This window comes from Chelonia mydas, chromosome 24, assembly GCF_015237465.2.
Source record: "Chelonia mydas isolate rCheMyd1 chromosome 24, rCheMyd1.pri.v2, whole genome shotgun sequence".
In the NCBI taxonomy this organism is placed as follows: Eukaryota; Metazoa; Chordata; order Testudines; family Cheloniidae; genus Chelonia; species Chelonia mydas.
The window spans coordinates 18,703,910-18,730,682 of NC_051264.2; the positions used below are offsets into that span (position 1 = coordinate 18,703,910).

At 62.6% G+C, this 26,773-nt stretch overlaps 1 protein-coding gene across 1 annotated transcript; it reads left to right on the plus strand.

The window, feature by feature from the left end:
- LOC122463802 (carcinoembryonic antigen-related cell adhesion molecule 1-like) lies at nt 1-26,773 on the plus strand. Its single transcript, XM_043535614.1, is given in 14 exon segments — nt 1-6; nt 276-525; nt 1,266-1,631; nt 15,480-15,512; nt 15,515-15,748; nt 18,737-18,819; nt 18,822-18,993; nt 22,450-22,719; nt 22,883-23,146; nt 23,735-23,906; nt 24,316-24,365; nt 25,251-25,282; nt 26,518-26,589; nt 26,591-26,773. Coding segments are annotated over 14 exon segments (2,058 nt in total). The 3' UTR covers nt 26,645-26,773.

The following is a 26,773-nucleotide window of genomic DNA, read 5'->3' on the forward strand; positions in this document are numbered from 1 at the left end:
ATGATTGTATGTGTCCGCCCTTAGTCGTCTCTTTTCCAAGCTGAAAAGGCCCACTCTTATTCATCTCTCCTCACCTGGCAGCCCTTCCATCCCCCTCATCATTTTTGTTGCCCTTTTCTGAACCTTTCCCAATTCCAGTATCTCTTTTTTGCGATGGGGCGACCGGATCTGCCCAGCTCCCAGCTGCCCCTGCCCTAGAGCGGGACCCACAGGTGCAGGGACACAAACAGCTGGGCAGGTGGGAGGGGCTGGCTCGGAGTTAGCCCTGCCCCCAGAGGGGGGAGGAGGGCGGGGACCGGAGGTGTCTCGTCCCCACCCCGCCTGGCCAGTCTCAGTCAGGGAGCCCCGGCAGCTGGCACAGCTGCTCCAGAGAACCCAGGCGTCTGGCAGGGCACCCACACTCGGCTCTCTCCAAGGCCACGTCAGGCAGCGATCCCCGGGGCGGAGAAGGGCCATGGGGTGTCTGTCCGGGAGCTGGGACCCCCCCGGCATGGGGCGGCCCCTGGAAAGGGCTGCTGCTGGCAGGTGAGAGCAGGGCATGGGGGGCGGGCTTGGCAGCTCTGGGGCAGAGGGTGGGGGTCACCCCTTTGGGGGTGTTAGTCCCAGGACGGGGTCCCCTGTGGGTCCATCCCCACACACCTACCTATCCCCACCCCACCCCTCTCTCTGTCTGTCTCCCCGGGCCCAGCCCCCAGTGGGGGGATATTGTGTCCCATGGAGCAGCTCCGATTTGCACCCTCCGGGCTCTGGTTCTGGGCGTTTTCTCACCAGATTTCCCTGCCCGTAGCTGCGTCCCAGGGGGCTCCCCCCCCCCCGCTCATCCCCCCTCTTTCCTGTCCCAGTGGGATGGGGGCGCCAGCCCTCCCCCACTTACCCCGCGCTCTAACCCCACCCTGACCTGGGGGTGTCAGAGCCGGGGGGGGTCACATGTTTGACTCTCTCAGCGGCTTTGGGGATACCCCCCATCTCCATGGAGCCGTCGGCAGCTCCTGCCCCCCCCTGCCCGATCCGCACCCCGCCCTCTGCTCTGCGACTGGGGAGCGACGGCTGGAGCCCGGGGCGGTTCCCCCGGCCGGGGGGTGGGTCTGGAGGCCGGGCAGGGACCGGCCCAGGGTCTGCCCCATGCCCCGCGCTGTCTGGCCGGGTGTAGCCGGGCTGCTGGTCCCCCTGGGCGGGCGCTCGCTGCTTGTGTCCCCCCCAGACCCCGACTGACCCCCCGCGCCCCGGCCCCTCGCTGCCCAGCTGAGCCTCTCCTTCCCCCGCAGCCTCCGTCCTGGGCTCCTGCCTCCAGCCGGCGCCGGCCCAGACCCCGGTGACCATCGTCCTCACCCCGCCGAGCCCCGCGGTGGGAGGGGGCGTCAGCCTGGCCCCCCAGCCAGCGCCACAGGACTTCGTGCTCTGCAGCTGGTACCGATCAGACAACACTGATGAAAACAGCCGGATCCTCACCTACTTCCCAGGAACACCCCCCGTCCAGACCCCCGGCCCGGCCCACACGGGGCGGGAGACAGCGGGGCCGGCCTGTGCCCTGCACATCGCGGGGTTGACGCTCAGCGACACCGGGAGCTACACGGTGCAGATACAGAGCCCGACTAGCCCTCGCCTCGCCACGGTGCATCTGCCCGTCTCTGGTAAGTGCCACCCCCGGGCCCTGCCCCTTCCCCATCCCCGCCCCAGCGATGGGCTCTGGGCCTCTCCCCCGGGGATGAGCCTGGCTGGGACATGGGGGGAACCCGCCCCCAAACACAGACACCGTGGGGTAGCCTGGGACTCCCTGCCCCCTGCTTCTCCTGGGAGATGGTGCCCCCCAGAAATGTGGGGCTCTGGGTCCCCCCCATCCTGGCTCTCCCTGACGTGCCAGCAGTGTGGGATTGAGCCTCACTGGGCATAGGGGGACCCCTGGGCTTCCCAGCACCCCCCAGAACCCGCCGTTCCCACCGATGCCCGTTCAGGGTCCGGGGTGAAATGAATTTGCTGGGTCCCAGCTCGGTTTCTGGCCCCTGAGTGGGATCCAGACCCTCACTGGCAGCAGTGGCAAAGGGGCCAAGGGGCCAAGGGCTGGGCCAGAGACCCTAAGATCCCCTGGGGCTTGGGGCACACTCTGGTGAGGGGGGCTATGTGTGTTGTGGGGGGAGCTCTCCCTCATGCCACCTGCATCAGCCCTGCTCTGGGCACGGAGGAGTCAAGCTCCGGGGCTGCAGTTCCCCCCAGGGTCTGTGGTGCCCCCAGCCCGTCCTGGTGTCTGCAGTGTCCCCCTGCCTGTCCCAGCCTCTCCAGCTCCCCCTGGTGTCCCTGGCACCCCCCACCCCATCCTGGTATCCCAGTGCCCTCCCACCCCACTGCCTCCTGCCCACCACAGCCTCTCCGGACCCCCCTAATGTTTCCCCCCATCCCGGCATCTCTGCCTTGCCAGCCTGAGTGAGCATTAACCTGCCGGGGGAGAAGCGTCTCCATGGCAGAGCCGGGTCTTGCTGCCCCGGGGAGCTGGCACTGACGGCTCTGCCCGGGGGAGGACGGGCTGCAGGCGGGGGCGTGGGGGTGAGGAGCGGGGACAGGCTGCACCATCACAAGTCCCTGTTCATGGCGCTCTGGGAAGTGGCCCCTGGCGCTGGGGAGAGGGAAACGGCTGGCCCTGGGGGGCAGTGGAGGGGGGGTCGCTTCAGGGCATGGGGTCAGGGTCCGTGCTGGGTGTGAGGAGGTGGTGTCCCATGCTGGGGGGAGTCCGGGTTGGGGAAGGGGGTCTGTGCTGGGGGTTCGGAGGCACATCTGTGCCAGGGAGTGCCAGGGCCCCTCTCCCTGTGTGTGATCAGCGCTGGTGTGACACCCGCTCTTGAGTGCTGGGGTATTTGGAAGGGGCAGATTCACCCCTTCTCCCTCTGGCTCCATTGGGAGCTGGGGCTCTCTGGGACCCTCCCCCAGCCCCATCCGTGTGTCCTCACCTGGGGCCAGGATCGGGCCACCAGGACTCGAGCTCAAGGTTCTGTATTTGGCCTGTGGTTCCCGCCCCAGACTCTGGGCCCCCCCCACTCCCTGTATCCCCAGGTGTCTATGGGCTGCTGTCCCCTCTGGGGCGGTGTCACGGAGTCCCCGGGCGATGCTCTGGAACTGCTCCCCATGAAGCCAGTCAGGACTCTGGGGCAGTCGCCTTCCTGTGAGCAGCCTGTCTGCAGGACACACAGCTCACCCGGCTCCACCTTCCTGGGTCTGACCTCGGAGCATTCAGCCTCCTCTGCCCCTCCATGCGCTTCCCACAGCGAGTCCGCCCAGGCGGGGTCTGGGGGGGCCAAAGGGTCCTGCCCCCCAACTCCGCAGTCAGACATGACTCTCAGCCAGCCAGTAAAACAGAGGTTTATTAGATGACAGGAACATGGTCTAACACAGAGCTTGTAGGTGCAGAGAACAGGACCCCTCAGCTGGGTCCATTCTGGGGCGCAGTGAGCCAGACAACCCCGTCTGCCCTTCACTCCATGTCCCAGCCAGCCCCAAACTGAAACTCCCTCCAGCCCCCCCTCCTCTGGGCTTTGTCCCTGTCCCGGGTCAGGAGGGCACCTGATTCCTTTGTTCTCCAACCCTTTAGCTCTCACCTTGCAGGGGGGAAGGGCCCAGGCCATCAGTGGCCAGGAAACAGGGTGTCGGCCATTCTCTGTGTCCAGACCCCTGCACACCCCTGCCCTCTAGGGCTCTGCAGTGACCATACACCCTTATCCTACCCCCTAGATACTTAAGAACTACCTAGGGGAAACTGAGGCACCCCCACAATATTCGGAGGAAACATTAAGAACAGTCCCACTTCGTCACAGGCGGTTCTCTCTAGCACACCCTGCTCCCCTGCCACCGGAGTCCATCTTGCAGTGTGTTCAGTGCAAAGATCTTCGCACACCCTAGTGCAAACCCCGCCCCCTGACTCGCACCGTGTGATTCTCGGCCTCAGTTCCCCTCCCACTTTGGGAGGAGGAGCACGCTCACAGGACCTGATCCTGGTCCCACTTGCCCCAGTCCAGCGCTGCTGCCCAGTCCCCAGTGGGAGTGCGGTGGGATCGGGAGATTGACGGGGGCTGTGGGACAAGGATCAGGGGTGCAGGAGCCCATGTCCCCCCCCCGTGCCGCCATAGAGCCAGTGCCCATCACTGTTTGGAAGCCAGGAGCTGTCGTCACCTTGTGCCTCAGTTTCCAGGGGCACGTGGGGCCACAATAACTGCGGGCAGAGGGAGTCCTGCTGCTCTGGATGATGGGGGACCCCTGGGAGCTCTGGGGGGTGACTGCCAGGTCTCCCCATCCTTGGTTAATCACCATGGGGCCCGTTCCCAGCAGCTGCTTGCCCAGGGAAGTAGCCGCAGAAAGAAGTTGTGTCTCTGTGCAGCCGGCCCATCTCCTTTCAGAGGGGGGCGAGGGGGGAGGCTCTTGTGTGTCCCTGTGCGGATCCTGAGATGGTGCGAGGGCGGCTGGACTCCTCGTGCCAGGTGCTGGAGGGGGGAGAGCGCTGCCCCCCCTTAGCCCTCAGTCCCGTCCACCCCTTCTGCCTGCAGAGCAGCTGGCTCTGCCCCAGGTGGGGTGCGCAGCCCTGCCCGGTGGAGTTCGCTGACACCGTAGCTCTCGTCTGCGTGACCTCCCCTTGCACCGGCGCCAGGCTGGCTGAGGACCAGGCAGCCCCCTGGCTGGGCGAGTGCCTGGCGCTGATCCTGGACAGCCGCACCCTCACCCTGGCCAGCGTCACCTGCAGTCACACCAGGGCCTGGTCGTGCGAAGCCTCCAGCTGGGTCAGCACCAGCGACCTCACCTCCATCGACTCGCTCTGAGAGTATCCCCAGCTGCGCCTCCGCCTCCCGGCTCCCCCTGCTCTGTCGGGCCCCTCACCGGGGCATCTGGGCTCCGGGCTCCAGCCTCCTCTGGCCTGGTCTGCTTTCTCCTGGGTAACCCCGGAGATCTCTCTGCGCCGTTTCCCTGGGAGGGAACCTTCCTGCTGTGTGTGCCCATCGACTGCCCCCTGGGCCTGCTGCCCCGTGGGACTCAGCAAAGAACCTGCAGTTTCATCTTTCTGTGGTTGTGGGAGCCCGGACTCCTGGGTTCGATTCCCAGCTCTGCCGCTGACTCCCTGGGTGCCCTTGGTCCAGTCCCTGCCGCTCTCTAGGCCTCGGTTCCCAGCTGTAACGTGGAGAGTGATCCTGCCTTTGTCCGCTTAGACTGGGAGCCCTTCAGGGCAGGGGCCGTCTCGCTGTGTCTGTGCAGCGCCTGGCGCGACGGAGCCCTGGTCTGGGTCGGGGTCTGTGCAGCACCCAGCCCGACGGAGCCCTGGTCTGGGTTGAGGTCTGGGCTGCGCCCAGTGCGAGGGGCTCTGGTCTGGGTTGGGGTCTGGGTAGTGCCCGGCGCGACGGGCCCCTGGTCTCAGCTGGGGTCTGAGCAGCGCCCAGAACAATCATCCACTGTGTGTTACCATAATCCAGGAAACAGATCAACCTGCTAAAACGCAATGGACCAAATCCATCCCTGGTGTAGGGTAGCTCTGCCCCAGGGCAGTTCTCCAGCACAGGCCACACAGCCCTGCCAGCCCCCAGATCCCCCCAGCCCGACCCCTTGCCCCGTAGCACAGAAGCCCTGCAGCACGGCCGGGGCTGGGAAGCTGCAAACCCCTGTTTTCCTGGGGAGCGTCTGGCCGGATGGGGGTGGGGGCGGTTAATGGGTAACTTGCTGGGGGAAGCAGGAGCTCAGAGCAGAGAATCCCTGCACCCGGCACTGAAGCCGGGTGGATCTGTTGTCATGGGCAGAGCGGCAGGGCAGTGGGGTGGCCGATAACCACCAAGAACAGGTCCTGCCGTCTCCTTTGTCCCCCGTGTGCCTGTCACCCCTGAACCCGTCTGCAAATCCCCCTCCCTTTGTGCGCCTTGTCAGTAACCTTCGGCCAGCGCCAGCTGATTCGGTGACAGGAACGGGAAGGCGCCACCCTCAGAGTCGCTGTAAACGGTTAATAATTAACAGACTTGGTGCGTTTGAGGCCAGCGGGGGCCATTCGACCAACTAGTCCGGCTTCCTGCCTAGCGCAGGCCAGAGAATCCCCTGCTATTGCAGTATGGAGCCCAGTCACTTGCGCTCGAGGAACAGGCCCCAGCCTGGATCCGAGATGGGGGATCCACCCTGCCCTCGGGCGTTCGCCCAGCGGCTGGTCACCCTGGCTGGTACAAATCTGGGCCTTTGTCTAACTGGGACGTGTCTGCCTTGAACTTCCAGCCGTTCCTTCTCGCTCGGCCTTGCTCTGCTCCCAGGCCTGGTGTTATCTCCCCACGGAGGGGCTGACGCGCTGTTGTCAGACAGACACTCGCACAGAGCTCCAAGAAGCTCAACGCATCGAGCTCTGCCAGTCGCTCGCTCCAAAGCATTTCCGCCCGCCCTGAATCGCTTCTGTGGCTCTTCTCTGCCCTGATTTAGTGACCAGGGGATCAGTCGTCACAGAGCCCAGCAGCTCAGCAGGGGGCTTATAACCACCCGTATCAGCCTCTGGAGACGCTTCAGACCATCCCTCACCCGGGCCTGACGGGGACTTGAGCCAGCTCAGGGATCAGCCCCGAGTTAGCCGTCGATCGAGGGATCTTCCAATAAAGCAGGAGCGGGGGTTTCGCCCTCCAATCTGTTCCCCACTGTGTTCCTTCAGGAGGCCGGGTCCCTGGGCCCCGGGGCAGCCCTGGGCATTGGCGCCAGCTCTGGGTATCTGGTGCTGGGGCTCTCCCTGCCCTGTGGAGGTGTGCGACCGTCCTGTGTTTGCTCCATTCGGGCCTGACCCCCGTGATCAGCCCCATCAGCAGCTCTACGCTGCGGGCTCTAATCTGAGCCTGCCCTGGGTCGCGGACACTAACCTGGCCGTGGGGGGCGCGTGGTGTCACGGTGGGATGCAGACCCAGGAAGAGGGGCCGCTGTCCGAGTTCCTGATCCTCAGTCTCTCTGTGAACCACTCGGGCACAGAAACCCCAGAGCCGACAGCGTCCTCACACCCCACTACGACAGCGCCGACCTGGCGATCGCGGTGCCGGGTGAGCAGCTGCGCACCGCGCCCCACGCCTGCCTCTGTCTTGGGCACGTGGGGTGCTGGGGGCTCTGTCAGTCCGGCCAGCCGGCGCTCAGCTGCCCCGGGTCTGTCCTGTCTCCAGCCAGGCTCCCTGTCTGCGTGGGACGTCCCCTGTCACTCCCTGCACCGACCCCATGGGTCAGCATCATCCCTGCCCGCTGGGATCTCCCTGTCTCTGCAGCCAGGGCTCTGGGGCTGGCCTGGATCCACCCCTCAGGCTCTGTTCTCTGGGGGACGCTCCCGCCTGTCTCCAGTCTGGATCCAACGGTGCCCTGTCACCATGCGCCAGCCCTGCTGTCCATGCTGCCCTTTCAGCAGCCGGGCCCGGGGCTCCAGTCTGAGATTCGTTCCCGCGTCGCTGGCCCCGTCTCTCTTGACGCGGGATCCGAAGCCAGACTGTTGCCCGTTGATGAATGACCCCGTCGCTCTGCACTGCAGAGCCTGCGCCTTGCCCCCAACACCCCGTCTGCCATCAGCCGGGTCAGTGCGGCTCTGTCCTGCCCCCTCGCCACCCTCGGGGCCGTCCTCTCCCTCCCTCACTGCGCCGATATCACCCACCCACGCAGGGGGTGCCGGCTCTCTTGGGCTCTCCCCAGCGCCTGCTCTTCCCTCCTGGCCAGGCCTGGTTTAACCCCCGAGCGTCTGTGCTTCGCCAGAGCTGCATCAGCCGTCAGCCGGTCACTAGTTCCATCAGCCCCTCGTGCGCCCGCTCTCGCCGGCTCTGCACCCAGCGCCGGCTCTCTCGGTGCCTGGTCAGTTCCCGTTTCACCCCCGTGGGGTCTCTTCCCCGTGGGCCGTTCCCAGGTGTCCAGAATCTGGATCGTCCATCGCTCCGGATTCCATTCCTCGGCGCAGCCCGCGCTGCCGTCTCTGCCTGTCTGTGCCCAGCGCCTGGTCGCTTGTGACCCCTCCTGCCTCCCCTCGGCTCCCTGTCTTTGCCCTGCGCGGGAATCGGACGTGAGCCTGGTGCATGTCTCTCACCCACCCTCTGCCCTGAGCGCAGCCCGTGCTCCCTGCTCTGTCTCCGTCTCTGCCCCACGTCCTGTCCGTCGGGCTCCGGGTCCATCCCGGTTTCACCCCACAGCCCCTGTGACCATGGGACGCTCCCTCGCACCCCAGCAGGATTGGGGTCAGCTGGTGTTTACTCCCCAGTGTGGGGCCAGGCTGGAGCTCCACGGGGCAGGAGCATGTTACCCCACCCCGGGACATGCGCCCCCCTTGGCTGCTCCCCTGTGCCTCGGGTAACGGTTGGATCTAGTTCCCTTGGGCAGCGAGTTCTCTGCAGCCGGAGCAGCCTGCCCTCCCCCAGCCCCCCCCAACACGCGGCTCTCCTGTGTTCGCTCCGGGGGGCCCACGATCACCCCCTGTCACGGAGTGTGGGGGAGTCCAGGCCCTGCACCCCTCTTCCTGGGATTCACTGAGACTCTCAGCCAGCCAGTAAAACAGAAGGTTTATTGGACAACAGGAACACAGTCCAAAACAGAGCTTGTGGGTACACCCAGGACCCCTCAGTGAAGTCCTTCTGGGGGAGCAGGGAGCTTAGACCCCAGCCCTGGGGTTCCCTGTGTTCCTCCTCCCAGCCCCAAACTGAAAACTAAACCCACCCAGCAGGTTCCCTGCTGCAGCCTCCGTCCACATTCCCGGGCAGAGGTGTCACCTCCCCCTCCCCCTCCTGGCTCAGGTGACAGGCTCTCAGGTCTCCCGTCCCCAGGGCACATTCCCAGGTCAACACTCCCCCCTCCCTGCTGCTTCACATAGTCACATCTCTCCCCCCTTCGAGACTGAACTGAGCGGGGTCACTGTGACCAGTGACCTGGGGAAGTTCGGGGCCCCCTCTCCGGGACAGCGCATCCGCTATCAGGTTGGCACTTCCCTTCACATGGACCACGTCCATGTCGTAATCCTGCAGGAGCAGGCTCCATCTCAGGAGTTTGGCGTTGGCTCCTTTCATCTGGTGCAGCCAGGTCAGGGGAGAGTGGTCGGTGTAGACGGTGAAGTGTCGCCCGAAGAGATAGGGCTCTAGTTTCTTGAGGGCCCACACCATGGCCAGGCACTCCTTCTCGATGGCCGCATAGTGTTGCTCCCGGGGTAGCAACTTCTTGCTCAGGTACACGATGGGGTGTCTCCCCCCCTTTTCATCCTCCTGCATTAACACCGCCCCCAGTCCCGTGTCGGAGGCGTCGGTGAACACCACAAAGGGCTTGTCAAAGTCTGGGTTTGCCAGAACTGGGCCACTGACCAGAGCCTCCTTCAGCGCCCGGAAAGCCTCCTGGCACTGCTCGGTCCAGACCACCTTGTCTGGCTTCCCCTTCTTGCATAGCTCCGTGATGGGGGTCGCTATGGCGCTAAAGTGGGGCACAAATCTTCGGTAGTATCCTGCCATCCCAATAAAGGCTTGGACCTGCTTTTTGGTGTGGGGAGCGGGCCAGTCTCTGATCACCTCCACCTTGGCCGGTTCCGGCTTTAGGCGGCCGCTCCCCACCAGATGGCCCAGGTAAGATACTTCAGCCATCCCCACCTTGCACTTCTCCGCTTTGACAGTCAGCCCAGCCCCCTGGAGTCGGTCCAGCACTTGTCTAACCTGGGACACGTGGTCCTCCCAGGTCTGGCTAAAGACACAGATGTCGTCAATATACGCCACGGCAAAACTCTCCATCCCCCTCAGGAGCTGGTCCACCAGGCGCTGGAAGGTGGCCGGCACTCCCTTGAGGCCGAAAGGCAGGGTCAGGAACTCATAGAGCCCCAGAGGGGTGATAAAGGCCGATTTCAGCCGGGCCTCTGCATCCAGCGGCACTTGCCAGTAGCCCTTTGTAAGGTCCATGGTGGTAAGGTACCGAGCTCCTCCCAGCTTGTCTAGGAGCTCGTCCGGCCTGGGCATGGGGTAGGCATCAGATACAGTGATGGCATTGAGCTTCCGATAGTCCACACAGAACCGGACCGACCCGTCCTTTTTGGGGACCAGCACCACCGGCGAGGCCCAAGGGCTGGCCGATGGCTGGATCACCCCCAAAGCCAGCATGTCCCGGACCTCTCTTTCCAGGTCCTGAGCAGTTTTCCCCGTGACTCGGAAGGGGGAGCATCTTATCGGCGGGTGCGACCCTGTCTGCACCCGGTGGACAGTCAGATTAGTGCGTCCAGGCTGGTTGGAAAACAGCTGTCGGTACGGATGCAGCACCCCCCTGACCTCAGCTTGCTGGGCAGGGGTGAGCTGATCCGAGAGGGGAATTGTTTCCAGGGGGGAACCAGCTCTGGTCCCAGGGAACAGATCTACTAAAGGGTCATCTCCCTGCTCCTCCCAATGTCCACACACAGCTAACACCACATTCCCCCTGGCATAATATGGCTTCATCATATTCACATGGTACACCCGGCGGTGGTGGGCCCGGTTCGACAGCTCCACCACATAGTTTACCTCATTGAGCTGCTTGACGACCTTGAACGGGCCCTCCCAGGCGGCCTGTAGTTTGTTCTTTCTCACGGGGATGAGAACCATCACCAGATCCCCGGTGGCGTAGGCCCGGGCCCGCGCCGTGCGGTCATACCAGACCTTCTGCTTCCTCTGGGCTCTGGCCAGATTCTCCCTGGCCAGGCCCATGAGTTCAGCCAGTCTCTCTCGGAAGATCAGGACATACTCCACCACTGACTCTCCATCGGGAGTGGCCTTCCCCTCCCACTCGTCTCTCATCAGGTCCAGGGGGCCCCTCACCCTCCGTCCATATAACAGTTCGAAAGGCGAAAATCCGGTAGACTCCTGGGGCACCTCCCTGTACGCGAACAGCAGGTGAGGTAAGGACTTGTCCCAATCCTGCGGGTGCTGGTTCATAAAGGTTTTCAGCATCATCTTTAGCGTCCCGTTAAACCTCTCCACCAGCCCATTGGACTGGGGGTGATACGCTGAGGCCCAGTCGTGCCGGACCCCACATTTCTCCCACAAGCACCGGAGCAGGGCCGACATGAAGTTGGAGCCTTGGTCTGTCAAGACTTCCCTGGGGAACCCCACTCGGCTGAAAATGGTCAGGAGCGCATCTGCCACGGTGTCTGCTTCAATGGAAGCTAAGGGCTCTGCCTCGGGGTAGCGGGTGGCGAAATCTACCACCACCAGAATGTATTTCTTCCCCGACCGGGTCGTCTTGCCGAGAGGCCCCACAATGTCCATGGCCACCTTCTGGAAAGGCTCCTCTATGATGGGCAAAGGTCTCAAAGCCGCTTTCCCCTTGTCCCGGGCCTTCCCCACCCTCTGACAGGGGTCACAGGATCGGCAATACTGCCGGACGGTGGTAAAGACCCCGGGCCAGTAAAAGTTCTGTAGCAACCTCTGCCGGGTGCGCCGGATTCCCTGGTGCCCTGCGAGGGGGATGTCATGGGCCAGGTACAGGAGCTTGCGGCGATACTTCTGGGGGACCACCAGCTGCCTCCTGATCCCACAGGACTCCCCTTCCCCTGGGGGAGCCCATTCTCGGTACAGGAACCCCTTCTCCCACAGGAACCTCTCCTGGCAGCCTCTCCTCATGGTCCGTCCCACACTGAGGTCGGCCAGGTCCCTGAGCTTCCGCAAGGAGGGATCTTTCCTCAACTCGGCCTGGAACTCAGTGGCTGGGGAAGGGATGGGGCCCGGTTCCCCCTCAGTGGTCAGGTCTGAGGCCTCCGCCTCTCTGAGCCGTGCCCCTTGGCGCCCCCTCCCCACCCGAGTAGGGTCTTGAGCCTCCGGTGTGGTACCCTCCCCCAGGTCAGGGTGCAGTGCCCCTCGCCGGCTCTGGCTACGGGTCACAACCAGGGCGGTCTGGGGGTCGCTTGGCCAGTCCTCTAGGTCTCCCCCCATCAAAACTTCAGTGGGCAAATGGTGGTGTACCCCCACATCCTTGGGGCCCTCCTTGGCCCCCCATTTCAGGTGTACTCTTGCCACGGGCACCTTAAATGGGGTCCCACCCACCCCCGTCAGGGTCAGGTAGGTGTTGGGCACCACCCGATCTGGGGCCACCACCTCGGGCCGGGCCAGCCTCACCTCCGCCCCCGTATCCCAGTATCCATTGACCTTCCTCCCATCCACCTCCAGGGGAACAAGGCACTCTCTCCGGAGGGACAGCCCCGCGCCCACCCTGTAAACCGAGCACCCTGAGTCCAGAGCCTCTAGCCCTCTGGCGGGGCTGGCCGGGGGTACTTTTCCCTCCTGAGCAGGTGGTAAACTGGTAGCCCCCCTTTCCTGGGTCATCTGCCCCTCGTCCAGCTGAGTCCCTACCCAGTTAACCCTGGGTAGGTTGGGTCTGCTCAGTTTGTCCCTGAGCCCGGGGCACTGGGCCCGTACGTGGCCTCTCTGGCCACAGTGATAGCAGCTCAGGTCACGTTGGTCCCCTCGAGCGGGTCGGAGGGGCCCGACACCAGGCGCTCCCCTTTGGAGGGGGTTCTCCCTATTTCCCCGCTGGGAGGCCCCATGGTGACTCTCTCTCTGCATCGGGGGGGGCCTGTTCTTTTGGGACTCCTCCCTGCTACCCCCTGACCGACTGTTCACAAACTCGTCGGCCAGCTGCCCTGCGTGCTGGGGGTTCGCGAGCTTTTTGTCCACCAGCCACAGCCTCAGGTCGGAAGGGCACTGTTCATACAGTTGCTCCAGTACGATTAGGTCAAGCAGGTCCTCTTTAGTTTGGGCCCCCGCTGTCCACTTGCGGGCATATCCCTGCATCCTGTTGACCAGTTGTAGGTAGGTGACCTCAGGCGTTTTACGCTGACCCCGGAACCTTCTCCGGTACATCTCGGGGGTCAGCCCAAACTCACAGAGCAGGGCCTGTTTGAACAGTTCATAGTCCCCTGCCTCTGCCCCTGTCATCCGGCTGTAGACCTCCACGGCTTTGGGGTCCAGTAAGGGGGTGAGGAACTGGAGCCTGTCTGCAGGGTCAACCCTGTGCATCTCGCAGGCATTCTCAAAGGCCGTCAGGAAGCTATCGATGTCCTCCCCCTCCTTCCGCTGGGCCAGGAAGCACTTATCAAAGCTCCTTGCGGTCTTGGGTCCCCCTCACTCACCGCAGCCGGGGCCCCACTGCTCCTCAGCCTGGCCAGCTCCAGTTCATGCTGTCTTTGTTTCTCCTTCTCCTGATGCTCCCTCTCCTTCTCCTCCTGCTCATGTTGACGTTGTTTCTCCTCATGTTGACGTTGTTTTTCATGATCCTCCAGCTCCCTCATTTTCCTCTCCCTCTCCCATTCCAGCCGCATCCGCTCCAGGGATGGGGAGCTCCGCCGGGAGGATCCCCTGCTGGCTGCTGGGGTCAGGGTGCCCTCAGTATTCGCTGGGCTTCCCCCAACCCCTCCCCCAGGCATAGGTAGAGAGGGTCTCGGGGTGTCCTGGGCAGCAGTCTGACCCCTCCCAGCCTGGTCAGGCCCCAGGGCCCACGCTGCATCCCCCGGGCGGCTTCCCTCAGGGACAGGGATCGGGTCGTCCAAGCGATCCCTCTCCTCCAACTGGGCAATCAGCTGTTCCTTGGTGGACCTCCCAATGCGCAGCCCCCTCTGCCTGCACAGCTCCACCAGGTCGCTCTTAAGGCGTTTAGCGTACATCTCCCTGCTGGCCACTCCCAGGCCGGGCAGCTTTCCACGGTTTCCAGGAAAAACCCCTCGTGTGCCAGTCCTTCTTGAGGTCACCACCTCTTTGCCAGGGTCGAGCTGCAGACTCCTCCGCCCCTGGGACCGCTTGCTGCAATCCCCCGGGGGACCCTGTTACTGCAAAAGTCCTTCTCTCTGGTCACACACTCCCAGGGGTTAACCGCCCCCTGGAACCGTCTCTCTCTGAATCTTCAGCACACCTGGTCCCCGTCAATCCCCCTTCGTTTTACTGTTCCCCAGTCACTTACTGCAGGAAGCGCCGTTCACGGGGTGCAGTAGATCCCACCGCTGCCACCAGTTGTCACGGAGTGTGGGGGAGTCCAGGCCCTGCACCCCTCTTCCTGGGATTCACTGAGACTCTCAGCCAGCCAGTAAAACAGAAGGTTTATTGGACAACAGGAACACAGTCCAAAACAGAGCTTGTGGGTACACCCAGGACCCCTCAGTGAAGTCCTTCTGGGGGAGCAGGGAGCTTAGACCCCAGCCCTGGGGTTCCCTGTGTTCCTCCTCCCAGCCCCAAACTGAAAACTAAACCCACCCAGCAGGTTCCCTGCTGCAGCCTCCGTCCACATTCCCGGGCAGAGGTGTTACCTCCCCCTCCCCCTCCTGGCTCAGGTGACAGGCTCTCAGGTCTCCCGTCCCCAGGGCACATTCCCAGGTCAACACTCCCCCCTCCCTGCTGCTTCACATCGTCACACCCCCAGCCAGAAGGTTTATGCTGAGGGCTCCGCCCTCAATTTGCTCTGCCGAGACCACCCCAGCCCGGCTCTAGTGTACATCTGGCTTTTCAATGAGCTCCAGGCGAGCGGCTCCGGCTCCGGCTCTGAGCTCCAGGTCACCAATCTCTCCGTCAGCCACCCTGGGAATTACACTTGTGTGGCCATCACTGTCTTCCCCCTCAGCTCAAGGAACGCCATCCTGGAGATCCAAGTACAGGGTGAGCAGCCGGGCACCGTGCCCCCACGATGGCCTCAGTCTACTGGCAAACTGAGCCCTGGGAGCTGCATCGCTGTCTGTCCAGCCGGTGCCCCAGTAACACCAGGTCTGTCCTGTCTCCAGCCGGGCTCCCTGTCTGCATGGGACGTCCCCTGTCGCTTGTCACTCTGTGCACCAGCCCCACGGGTCAGCACCGTTCCTGCGCCCTGGGCCCTCCCTGTCTCTGAAGCCGGGTCTGGGGACTTCAGCTCAGTTCTGGATTCACCCTTCGGGCTCTGTTCTCCAGGGGACGCTCCCGTCTGTCTCCAGTCTGGATCAGACACTCCCTGTCGCCTGTCACCGCCTGCACCGATCCCACTCCCCGCACTGGGCGCTCTCAGCTCTTTTACTGTCTGTCCAGCCACATCCCCCTGCGTTCTGGTGCTGTCTAGCTTCCTGCCTGTCTCCTGTCACTCACTGGACCAACCTGATGGCCAGTGCAGCTCACAGCCCTCGGAGCCGGACCTGCACATTCATGAGATCGGGATACAAATCAGGCTTTAAATCCAGGTCCTGGTCAGAGCCGTATCTTCGCTGTCGGGACCCAGGATCTCTTCGGGTTGCAGTTTCCACATTTTCACCCCAATCAAAAGGGCCAGAAACTTGCTCTTTGTTAAATGAAAGTGAAGATTCTCCTGAAAATCACAGGACTCCAGGAGCTGAGGATTTAAAAGGGGGCACCCAACATGGCAGGAATTGGCCAACGCCTCCATCTGAGACCCCATCGTTCCTTCTCTGAGACGGTCTGTGGTGGAAATGGTCAAAGGCCCCTTCTCACAATCCCATGGGATGGTGGCCCTGGTCCCTGGCGACTGGAGGGCCAGGATACACATTGACGCTCTCTCTGTTCCCTGCACAGAAATGCTGCCCAGGCCCCCGGTGCCGCCAAACCCGACCCTGAGAATGGGACCTTCACCCTCCCGTGTAACAGCTCCCCCCGCACCGACACCGTGCTCTGCCTCCGGGACGGGTCTTACCTTGTACCCAGTGAGGGGCTGGGGCTGTCCTCGGAGAGCTGGACCCTCACGGTGCCAAATGCTCCCCGGGCCGACACCGGCGCCTACTGGTGCGAGGTCGGGAATCTCGTCAGCACCAACCTCAGTGAGCCCAGGAAAGTCACCGTGCCCTGTGAGTAGCTGCAGCCCCTGTGACGAAGTGGGACTGTTCTTAATGTTTCCTCCGAATATTGTGGGGGTGCCTCAGTTTCCCCTATGCAGTTCTTAAGTATCTAGGGGGTGGGAGAAGGGTGTATGATCATTGCAGAGCCCTAGAGGGCAGGTGTGTACAGGGGTCTGGACAAAGAGAATGGCCGACACCCTGTTTCCTGGCAACTGATGGCCTGAGCCCTTCCCCCCTGCAAGGTGAGAGCTAAAGGGTTGGAGAACAAAGGAATCAGGTGACCTCCTGGCCCCGGAAAGGGACAAAGCCCAGAGGAGGAGGGGCTGGAGGGAGTTTCAGTTTGGGGCTGGCTGGGACATGGAGTGAAGTGCAGACGTGGTTGTCTGGCTCACTGCCCCCCCCCGCAAAATGGACCCAGCTGAGGGGTCCTGTTCTCTGCACCTGCAAGCTCTGTTTTAGACCATATTCCTGTCATCTAATAAACCTCTGTTTTACTGGCTGGCTGAGAATCAAGTCTGACTGCGAAGTTGGGGTGCAGGACCCTCTGGCTTCCCCAGGAGCCCTGCCTGAGCGGACTCGCTGGGGGAAGCGCACGGAGGGGCAGAGGATGCTGAATGCTCCGAGGTCAGACCCAGGAAGGTGGAAGCTGTGTGAGCGGTGTGTCCTGAAGACAGGCTGCTCACAGAAAGGCGACTGCCCCAGAGTCCTGACTGGCTTCATGGGGAGCAGTTCCAGAGTATCGCCCAGGGACTCCGTGACAACTGGTGGCAGCGGTGGGATATACTGCACCCCGTGGACGGCGCTTCCGGCAGTAAGTGACTGGGGAACAGTAAAACGAAGGGGGATTGATGGGGACCAGGTGTGCTGAAGATTCAGAGAGAGACGGTTTCAGGGGGCGGTTAACCCCTGGGAGTGTGTGACCAGAGAGAAGGACTTTTGCAGTAACAGGGTCCCCCGGGGGATTGCAGCGAGCGGTCCCAGGGGCGGAGGAGTCTGCAGCTCGACCCTGGCAAAGAGGTGGTGACCTTGAGAAGGGCTGGCACACTAGGGGTTCTCCCTGGAAACCGTGGGGAGCTGAGAGCACATAGGCCTGTGAGTCCACAACAACTTGGGAAGAGCAGAGTGATGGCCTGTCACCATCTCCTTAAGAAGGACGTTGTAACCCTGTGCAGAAAGAGAGGGTTGAGCATTGGAAAGTTCAACAAAGCAGAGTTAATCGTGCAGCTGGAGGAGGATGACCGCTCTAAGGGACAGATTCCTGACCCAAATGGGGCTATAGCAGGATCTGGGAGCAGCTGGAGTGGGAGCCAGGCATCGCCAAGACTCCTGTCCCTGACTAGACGAGGGTCTTCACGATCGGGTTCCCCATCCGGGGATCGGAGACGGACGGGATTGGAGCTGAGTCCGAGAGAGCCAGAGGACTATGAGAGACAGCGAGAGCCCGAGAAAGAGCTGCAGAAGCAGCAGCAGCATGAACTGGCTGTGGGGGAGCGGAGAGGCCTAGGGGACCTCCCAGGTGTGCGTGGGGATAGACCCCGGGGGGCCAGCTCCGCAGGGAACCTCGAGACTAAATTGCTGCCCCTGGTTAAGGAGGGGGGGATGTGGATGCCCACCTCACTGCCTTTGAGCAGGCTGGAGATTTGAACCAGGGGGATCCTGCGGAAAAGCCCCGGTGTCTAGCTCCCTTGCTGGGTCCCAAGGCCGTAGACTCCGTCAGCCAGATGGGTGGGGAGGTGGACAGGCTCCCACTCCCGACCCCAACCTATATGTCTGTGTGGAGTTTCCTGGGGCCAGGCCCCTCGGACCCCCAGTGGGAGCGGAAGGTGATGGCCAGCTTGTCGGGGAGAAGACCCAATCCCAGTTTGACCCCCTGGGGTTTTGGGGTGGCCAAAGGGCACGGGTCGCAGAAACCTTCCCACATGCGGCCTGCGAGTGCTATCAACCACCCCCGACCTAAGGGAGGGCGTGAAACTGGAAGGGCCTGGTGTAACTCCTAGCAAGGAATGGGAGAGATGCTGGGGCATCCATGGGAACGTTGGTGGCTTCGAACTTCCCCAGGTCACCGGGTAAAGTGACCCCGCTCAGTTCGATCTCGAAGGGGGGAGAGATGTGACGAAGTGGGACTGTTCTTAATGTTTCCTCCGAATATTGTGGGGGTGCCTCAGTTTCCCCTATGCAGTTCTTAAGTATCTAGGGGGTGGGAGAAGGGTGTATGATCATTGCAGAGCCCTAGAGGGCAGGTGTGTACAGGGGTCTGGACAAAGAGAATGGCCGACACCCTGTTTCCTGGCAACTGATGGCCTGAGCCCTTCCCCCCTGCAAGGTGAGAGCTAAAGGGTTGGAGAACAAAGGAATCAGGTGACCTCCTGGCCCCGGAAAGGAACAAAGCCCAGAGGAGGAGGGGCTGGAGGGAGTTTCAGTTGGGGGCTGGCTGGGACATGGAGTGAAGTGCAGACGTGGTTGTCTGGCTCACTGCCCCCCCCCCCCCCCCCCCGCAAAATGGACCCAGCTGAGGGGTCCTGTTCTCTGCACCTGCAAGCTCTGTTTTAGACCATATTCCTGTCATCTAATAAACCTCTGTTTTACTGGCTGGCTGAGAATCAAGTCTGACTGCGAAGTTGGGGTGCAGGACCCTCTGGCTTCCCCAGGAGCCCTGCCTGAGCGGACTCGCTGGGGGAAGCGCACGGAGGGGCAGAGGATGCTGAATGCTCCGAGGTCAGACCCAGGAAGGTGGAAGCTGTGTGAGCGGTGTGTCCTGAAGACAGGCTGCTCACAGAAAGGCGACTGCCCCAGAGTCCTGACTGGCTTCATGGGGAGCAGTTCCAGAGTATCGCCCAGGGACTCCGTGACAGCCCCGTCCTCCGGCCGCGCTGCCCTTGGCCCTGCCGGCATCGCCCAGCCACGGAGATGCAGCCACTGTAGGGTGGGACATGGCACCTGTTTATACTTGTCCTACTGGTGCCATCCCTCCCCCTGATCTCCTCCCACTGTGTGCAGATGGGCCAGACTCCGCCAGGATAGACTCTCCAGGACCCATCGGCCTGACCCTCGGGTCCCCTCTGTCCCTGACGTGTGTCTCGCCGACTCTGTCCCAGCCCCGAGCTATCCCTGGTTTCTCAACGGCACCGACACGAACGAGACCGAGAGCATCTTGACTGTTAACCTCACAAGCCTGGATCAGCTGGGCAGGTACAAGTGCCAGGCTCACAACTCCGTCACCGGCCTCACGGCTAGGATGGAGATCGTGGTGGAGGGTGAGTAGCCGGGCACCGTGCCCCACACTCACTTGTCTGTCCAGCCAGTGCCCTGGCAACTCCGGATCTGTTCTGTCTCCAGCCGGGCTCCCTGTCTGCATGGGACGTCCCCTGTCCCTCTGTGCACCAACCCCGTGGGTCAGCACCGTTCCTGCGCCCTGGGCCCTTCCTGTCTCTGAAGCCGGGTCTGGGGTCTTCAGCTCAGTTCTGGATTCACCCCTCGGGCTCTGTTCCCCAGGGGACGCTCTGGTCTGTCTCCAGTCTGGATCAGACTCCGCTCGGTCACCTGTCACTGCCTGCACCGATCCCACTCCCCGCACTGGGCGCTCGGCTATTTCACTGTCTGTCCAGCCACATCCCCCTGCGCTCTGGTCCTGTCCAGCTTCCTGCCGGTCTCCTGTCGCTCACTGCCCCGACCTGGCAGCCGTGCAGCTCATGGACCTTGGCACTGGAGCAAAACGATCATGAGATCAGCGTGTAAATCACAAGATGTAAATCGAGCTCCTGGTTGGGGCCGTGTCTTCACTGTCTGGATCCGGGGTCTTGACTGGATGCGATTTCCCCCATGCCTGCCATGCCCATGGCTCTGCGTGCCCCCCATTCCCCTTTCTCCAGTTTCCCCCCGTCCCCCCCCATGCCAGGTGCTCTGTGTTCCCCCATCTCCGGGTCCCACACTCGGTTGCTCATGTCAGCGGAGCGCTGGGCGTTTATTGGAAGTGGCTTGTTTCCCCCATGCACTGAGATCCCGGCACCTCTGGCTGTTTGGCAGGGGTGGCTCAGGGGTCAGGGCTTAGGGGATCCCCAGGGGAGAGCTGTATGGGCAGGGGGATCGCTGCAGGATTCGTACGGCTCAGGGAAGCGGGATGCCAGCCAAATGGGCGCCTGCCATGTGCCCGCCCTGGCTTTGCATCCCAGCCAGACGTGCCGTGTCTTTGACGGATGCCAGGGACTTTGTCCCGTGGCTCCACTCCCTGCCCGGGGCAGCCCTGCTGGGGGAGGGGAGCTGCACCTGCCCAGCTGCTTCCTCCTTCGCTCTCTTGTTTGTGCCAACATTTGCTGTTTATTTCCTTGTGCGAGTGTCTCCCTGCCAGCCGCCCCCACCCAGCGCCGCCAGCTCCCAGGCCCCCTGCTGCGCCCCCAGCTCTGGAGCAGCCCCTCGAGGGACCCTGCGATGTGCCAGACCCCCAGGGGTCCCCCTTGTCGTGCTGGCTGGAGCGGCTCCCCACTGCGAGTGCCAGTCTCCGGCAGAGTGTCAGAAAACAGGGCAGACCCCCCAGCTGGCGGTGTGCTCGGTGATTAGATTTCCCCCGCCCAGTAACGAGTGTGCACTCCCGCATCACTGCAGCAGGGTTTACAAGGAGCCCATCTTCCCACCCCGCAAACTGGGCTGCGTGAGGAGAGGTTATTAAACCCCAGAGCCACCCCCTTGGGTCGCTCCCGACCCCAAAGGCCCGTCACTTACCCCGGTCAGTGGATGCTTTTCACCTCGCCCCAAAGACAACGCTGCAGCCAGTGTCTCGACTAAACTACCCAAAGATTTCCCAGCTGCGAGAAAGGGACGAGTTGCTGCCAGGCGTGTTTATGGATCTTCTTCCCGGGCGAGCGACAAGCTGCCGGGCCCTTCGCCCACGTGGGCGCGGGTGAGCAGCCCGTGCAGGCAGGCTGGGCATTTCCACTCTCCCTCGACGGTTCCTGCTTTGGAGTTAACAGGAGGCTTCACTGGCAATTCTGAGGCCTCGACCCCGCTTGCTGGGAAAGGCCCTGTAAATGCCTTGTGACAGAAACAACCTTCCTTAGGTCTCAGGCAGTTTCGCACCCCAGGTGAATTCCCACCTAAACGCCGAGACACCTGTGATTGGGGGCCAGTGACGAGCAGGGTAACGTCTCGTGAACTAACACGCTACAGATCAGTGCAGACAAGACACCGACGTCTCCCTTTAATCTACAAGCGAACGGCTTGGACCCACCAGGACCTCTTGACAGCCCTTCGTCGCTGCACCCAGTGAATTCCCTGTGGCCGTAGCCTGAGCTGATCTGTCTGGTTAGACAGCGTCACACCCCTTTCCCCTCCCCGGCCCCCTCCCCACGCCTCCGAGACGGAGCCCCTGGGCGCCAGCCCCTGCCTCACCCCGGGAGCTCTGCCGGGCGCGGCCAGCGGAGCCGGGCTGCTGGGGGCCTGGTGCCCCCACAGGGATTGACACCCCTCAGCCAGGGTGGTCCGTCAGGTCCGTCGGTCCCTGGCTGTGGCCTAGGCGGCCCTGAGCTCTGTGCTGAGATGGGAAGGTCAGTGCAGAGCCCAGCCTGGTCAGCCAGAGCCCGGCCAAGCTGCCGCGAGCCCACGGTCCGGCTCTGTCTCCCTTCCTTGGGCTTGGTCCACGCTACCAACTTACGTCGGTGTCACTGCATCGCTTGGGGGGTGTCCCTGAGCAACGCGGTGACACCGTCCCGACCCCGGTGCAGACAGACTTCTCCCCTCAATGCACCCACCGCCTCTCGGGGAGGGGGAGTACCGCCACCGACGGGAGAAACCCCCCACCCCCAGCGTCTTCACGAAGAGCTGCAGACAAGCCCTGAGCCAGTTCCCAGGTGAGAAACCCCTGGCTCCTTTCAGAAACCATCGCGTTTCCCCACCTCACACCTTCCAGTCCCTTGCTCTCGACCTGGGGTCTCTGCTCAGCTTCCCTGCCAAGAGCCAGGCAACCCATCTCCCCCTGGGTTGCTCGGGGTCAGTGTCCTGGGGACTGGGCTTTCTTGTCTTCTTGGACTTTCCATTGCTATGGACTGGCCTTGGACAGGCTTTTAATGACCCAGTCCGTCCACTCAGGCAACACACACAAGCCTGTGTCTGCCCTGAGAGCAAACATAATCCTTTCCCCCCACTGGATAGCAATCCAAAGTGTGGGGGAAACCGAGGCACACAGAGGATTCATAAAACTATTACAAACAATTCTCCTCCTGCTCCGCCCCATCTCGGTGGCATCTCTGCAGAATTCCACAGGAGGATGCAGCTCTCTCTAAGCTCGAAGACCAGTGGCCGGGGAGGGGCCCCGCCTGCCCGGCAGCTCCAGACATTGGAACCAGCCCCAAACAATCACAAGATTGGCTTAAAAATTACAAGATTTAAATCCAGCTCCTGGTCGGGCCTGTGCCTTCGCTGTCGGGACCCAGGGTCTTGTCGGGTTGTGATTTCCATTTTTTCTCCTCATTCATATGGCCCAGAAACTTCCCTTTTATTAAATGGAAGCCGAGATTCTACCAAAAATCACAGGACTCCAGCTGCTGAGGATTTATCCTAGGGCAGGAGAACCCCCTCGTTCTCTGTCTCGGATGGTCTGTGGTGGCAAAAGCCAAAAGAAGCTTCCAAACTATCCCGTGGGACAATGGCACCAGGACCCTTCCCACAATCCCGCAGGACAGCAGCCCCGATCCCGGGCAGATGGAGGGGCAGGGACACAGAAATGCTGCCCAGGCCCTCAGTGACGCCGAACCAAACCCAGGTGCTGGAGAACGGGACCTTCACTCTCACGTGCAAAACTTCCCCCAGCGCTGACACCGTGCTCTGGGATGGGTCGTACTTCACGCCCAGTGACCGGCTGCTGCTGTCCCCTGACAACCGGACCCTCACGGTGCTGGGTGTCACCCGGGGCGATGCCGGCGCCTACCAGTGCGAGGCCAGGAACCCCGTCAGCACCGAACGCAGTGAGCCCAGCACCGAGGTGGGGGCCTGTGAGTAACTACAGCCCCGTCCCCCGGCCACGCTGCCCCTGGCCCTGCTGGCATCGCCCAGCCACAGAGATGCAGCCATCTCTGGGGTAGGGCACCGGGTCTGTTAATACGGGGATCTCTCACGGGTGCCATCCATCTACTGACCCTGTCCCTGTCTGTGTAGACGGGCCAGACTCTGCCAGGATAGACGCACCAGGACCCGACACGCCCCTGGGGACCCCTCTGACCCTGTTGTGCGTCGCCAACTCCATCCCAGCGCCGAGCTACGGCTGGGTTCTCAATGACACCGCCACTAACGAGAACAGGAGCAACTTGTGTCCCGGAGTCCCCGGGCGATGCTCTGGAACTGCTCCCCACAAAGCCAGGCAGGACTCTGGGGAAGTCTCCTCTGCAGGGCAAGAAGCTCACACGGCTTCCACCTTCCTGGGTCTGACCTCGGAGCATTCAGCCTCCTCTGCCCCTCCGTGCGCGTCCCACAGCGAGTCCGCTCAGGCGGGGTCCTGGGGAAGCCAGAGGGTCCTGCACCCCAACTCCGCAGTCAGACGGGACTCTCAGCCAGCCAGGAAAACAGAAGGTTTATTAGACGACAGGGACATGGTCTAACACAGAGCTTGTAGGTGCAGAGAACAGGACCCTCAGTCAGGTCCGTCTTGGGGGGCAGGGAGGCCAAAGCCCCATCTGGGCCCCCCTCCATTTCCCCAGCCAGCTCCAAACTGAAACTCTCCCGCCCCTCCTCTGGCCACCTGATGTCTTTGTTCTCCAGCCCCTTCAGTTGGCACCTTTGCAGAGGAGGGGCCCAGGCCATCAGTGGCCAGGAAACAGGGTGTCGGCCATTCTCTGTGTCCAGACCCCTGCTCAGGGGACCCCTGGCTGAGCTGCCCCCAATGTCTCTGGGGGTGGAGGGGCAGGTGGCGGTTCCAACCCCCACGGCCTCACGTTGGGCAGCAAGAGGGAGCAGCATTGGGAAGCCTGGGGCATGGGGGGGGTCATGCCTGGCCTCCCTGATACACCCCCTTTTTCTCCCCCCGAACCTCTTCCATACTCAACTTCATCGCCGGGATCGTCGTCGGGTCGCTGGCCGGGGTGGCGTTGCTCGGGGGCCTGCTCTACTTCCTGCTCTGCAAAACTGGAGGGGAACGGCTTGGGGAACTGGGGGTCCCTTGGGCTGGGGGCTGCCCCGAGTGCTCGTGAGGAGAGGGGTTGGGAGCTGCCCCTGGGTGCTGGAGGGGGTCACTCTCTCTGCCCCCCAGCCCCAGGTCTCTGCACTTCAGGGTCTCTGCTTGTCACTCGCTCTGTGGGGAAGGGTCCTTCCACCTCTCTGCTCCCCAGGATGGGATCTCGCCCCACACGCTTCTTGGAAACAGTGTCAGGTCTCCTAGGGAACAGTCCCTGCCCAGGCTGGCACCCAGCGCCCTGAGCCACCCCGGAGCTACCCGTCCCCACAGGGAGAGCCAGGGGCTGAGTGTGGGGCACATCCCGGAGGGAGCAGCCCGCATTGTGGGGAAGCCGGCTGGTTGCTGCCCCCGTCCCTGGCGTGGGGGACGGCCCAATTCTCCCCCCACCCCCGGCATCATGTGGAATCTGCTGTTTCCCCAGGGGGCCCAAGCAGCGCCCGCCCGTCGGAGGCCAGGCCACGCCCGCCCACAGTAAGTAGCAGCCCCGCCCCTCGCAGCTGCATGCCACGTGCCGTGTGGGCGGGGCCTGTGAGCTGTGTGGGCGGGGCCTGCGAGCTGTCTGGGCGGGGCCTGTGAGCTGTGTGGGCGGGGCCTGCACCTCTGCCAGTGCTGCTGTCGCTCCCCCATGCCACAGTGTGATGGATGGCCAAGCCCAGGGGCATGATGGGAAACTCCCCGGCCAGACAGGAAGTGACATCGCAGCCGCGCCAGCCCCAGTTTCCAAGAGCCCGTCTGGGATTCTCTTCCCCCGGGCTGGGTCCCGGGTCCCCCGTGGCTGCTCTGAGCTGTGGGTGTCACGGGCTCCGGGTGCCCCCCACCCCCGGTGTTGGGAACTTCGGGAGCAACTGCGGAGATGGGGCGAGGGGGCACTTGGGGCCTGGGGTTCCCTGCTTCTCCGATCCCCCCACCCCCTTTCCTCCCTCAGCCCCCCCTTGCTCCCCTCCCACCCCACCCCAACCCAAGCCGCTGGTGCTGGGAATCTGGGACAGCACCGCGGAGACACAGGCTGGGGGTCATGTGGCCAGCGGGTTCCCTGCTTATTACCTCCCCATCCCCCCCCGCCGCTTCTCCACTCCCCTCACGCCCGCTTCCCCTTCCCTTCCCTTCCCTCCTCCTCCCCCCTCCCGGGTTCACCATCCTGGTGCAAGGAGACCCCCACCCTGAGGACCCCTGCTGAGCCCTGGGGGCCACGCCGGCTGCAGCCACTAACTCAGCTGGTGCTGCTTTGCCTGCTGGCACTAACTCCGCACGGGCCCTGCTGCCCCTGGGGGGTGGGTCACTGCTTGGCTGGGGGGGGCCTGTGCCCCGGGACTGTCGTGTTTCTAACCCCGTCTGTCTCCTGTCTCTGTCCTTCAGACCAGGGTGTCGGTGACAACAAACCTACCTTGGTAAGGAGCCTTTGTGTCCGGCCGCAGGACTCCTGGGTTCTATCCCGCTGGTGGGAGGGGAGGGGAGGGGAGCAGGGGGGTGTAAGGAGGCTGGTTCTGGTGGGACCCAAGTGAGAGTGCCAATTCAGGATAAAGTGCTTCAAGCAGGGCAGTTACAGCCCGAGGCTGGAGTTTTTCCACCCCTAAGGCAAACTAACCAGCCAGCCAGAACGAGGAGTACAAACACGGCTACTACTCTGAAATCAGCCAGCCAGAGACGACTTCGGTCTCACCCCACCGGCTAACCACAAGTCATCTAGCAATTCCCTTAGACACTCCAGTTTCCCAGTATCCCCACCAGTGCTACTCGTTATGGGGACAAACGGTGATGAAAACCAGTACCCCAGTAAAAGAACAAAGGTTCTCGATCCCAAAGGACCAAGCCCCAGAGCCAGGTCAATATACAAATCCGATCTTACCCACAAATCACGCTGTTGCCAATCCTTCCACTGAATGCATCCGATGAAGGGAGCTGGAGAACATCCCCAGCGGGGATGGGTCCTTCAGTCCTTTCTTCAGAGTTTCTGTTTGTAGCCAAGTCCCTCCAGAGGTCGGAAGCAGGACTGAAGACCAGCTGGAGGAGCTGCAGCAGCTTTGTATAGTCTCTTGCCAGGTGGTCTTTGCTTTGTGTGTCCCACGGACAATCTGTCCATCCCATGGCCTGGAAAAACCCCAGAGTCCTGTCCATAGGCAGGGCCCTGCCTGCCTGGCTGAGTCCCCAGGCGTGTCTGCCTTCTCTCAGTGGGTCAGGTGTGTCGCTGATGGTCCTTAATGGGCCGTCCAGCAGGCTAGGCAGAGCTGACACCAACTTGTCTGGGGTGTCCCCCGGAAGCACAGCACAAGTTTGAAATACAGACAGTACAGAGCCAGTTCTTACAACTTTAAATACAAAAATGATACAAACACACAGACAGCATAACCCTAACCAGCCAGCCATAACCTTGTCTTAGACACCTGATTTGATCCCCTTTATACAAGATTTGGTGCCACTACGGGACTTTGGTTGCAACAATGATCTATACGGTCCCAGCTTATGTCAATAACGTCACAGGGGGCTGGGAGCCAGGACTCCTGGGTTCTATCTCTGGCCCTGGCAGGGGAGTGGGGTCTGGTGGTTAGAGCAGGGGGGGCTGGGAGCCAGGACTCCTGGGTTCTCTCCCTGGTGCAGTCCTTGATCTGGCTTTCCTGTCTTCCAGGGTAACGAAGATATTCAGGATTGTACACCAGCCTTCACCGCAGGAGACCAGAAGCCGCCGCCCGGGCCCCAGCCCCGCCCCGGAGAGCGGCACCGTCTACTCGGAAATCAGAAAGAAACGACTGTGATTTGCTTGGGACTCTCGGGAATCACTGCACCCCCCCCCACCCCTCCCACCCCCACCCCCCCCATGCAGCACTCGCTGAGGGGCAGCTCCAGTCCCAACTACCCCCTCCCTCCCATGCACGGTCACTGCC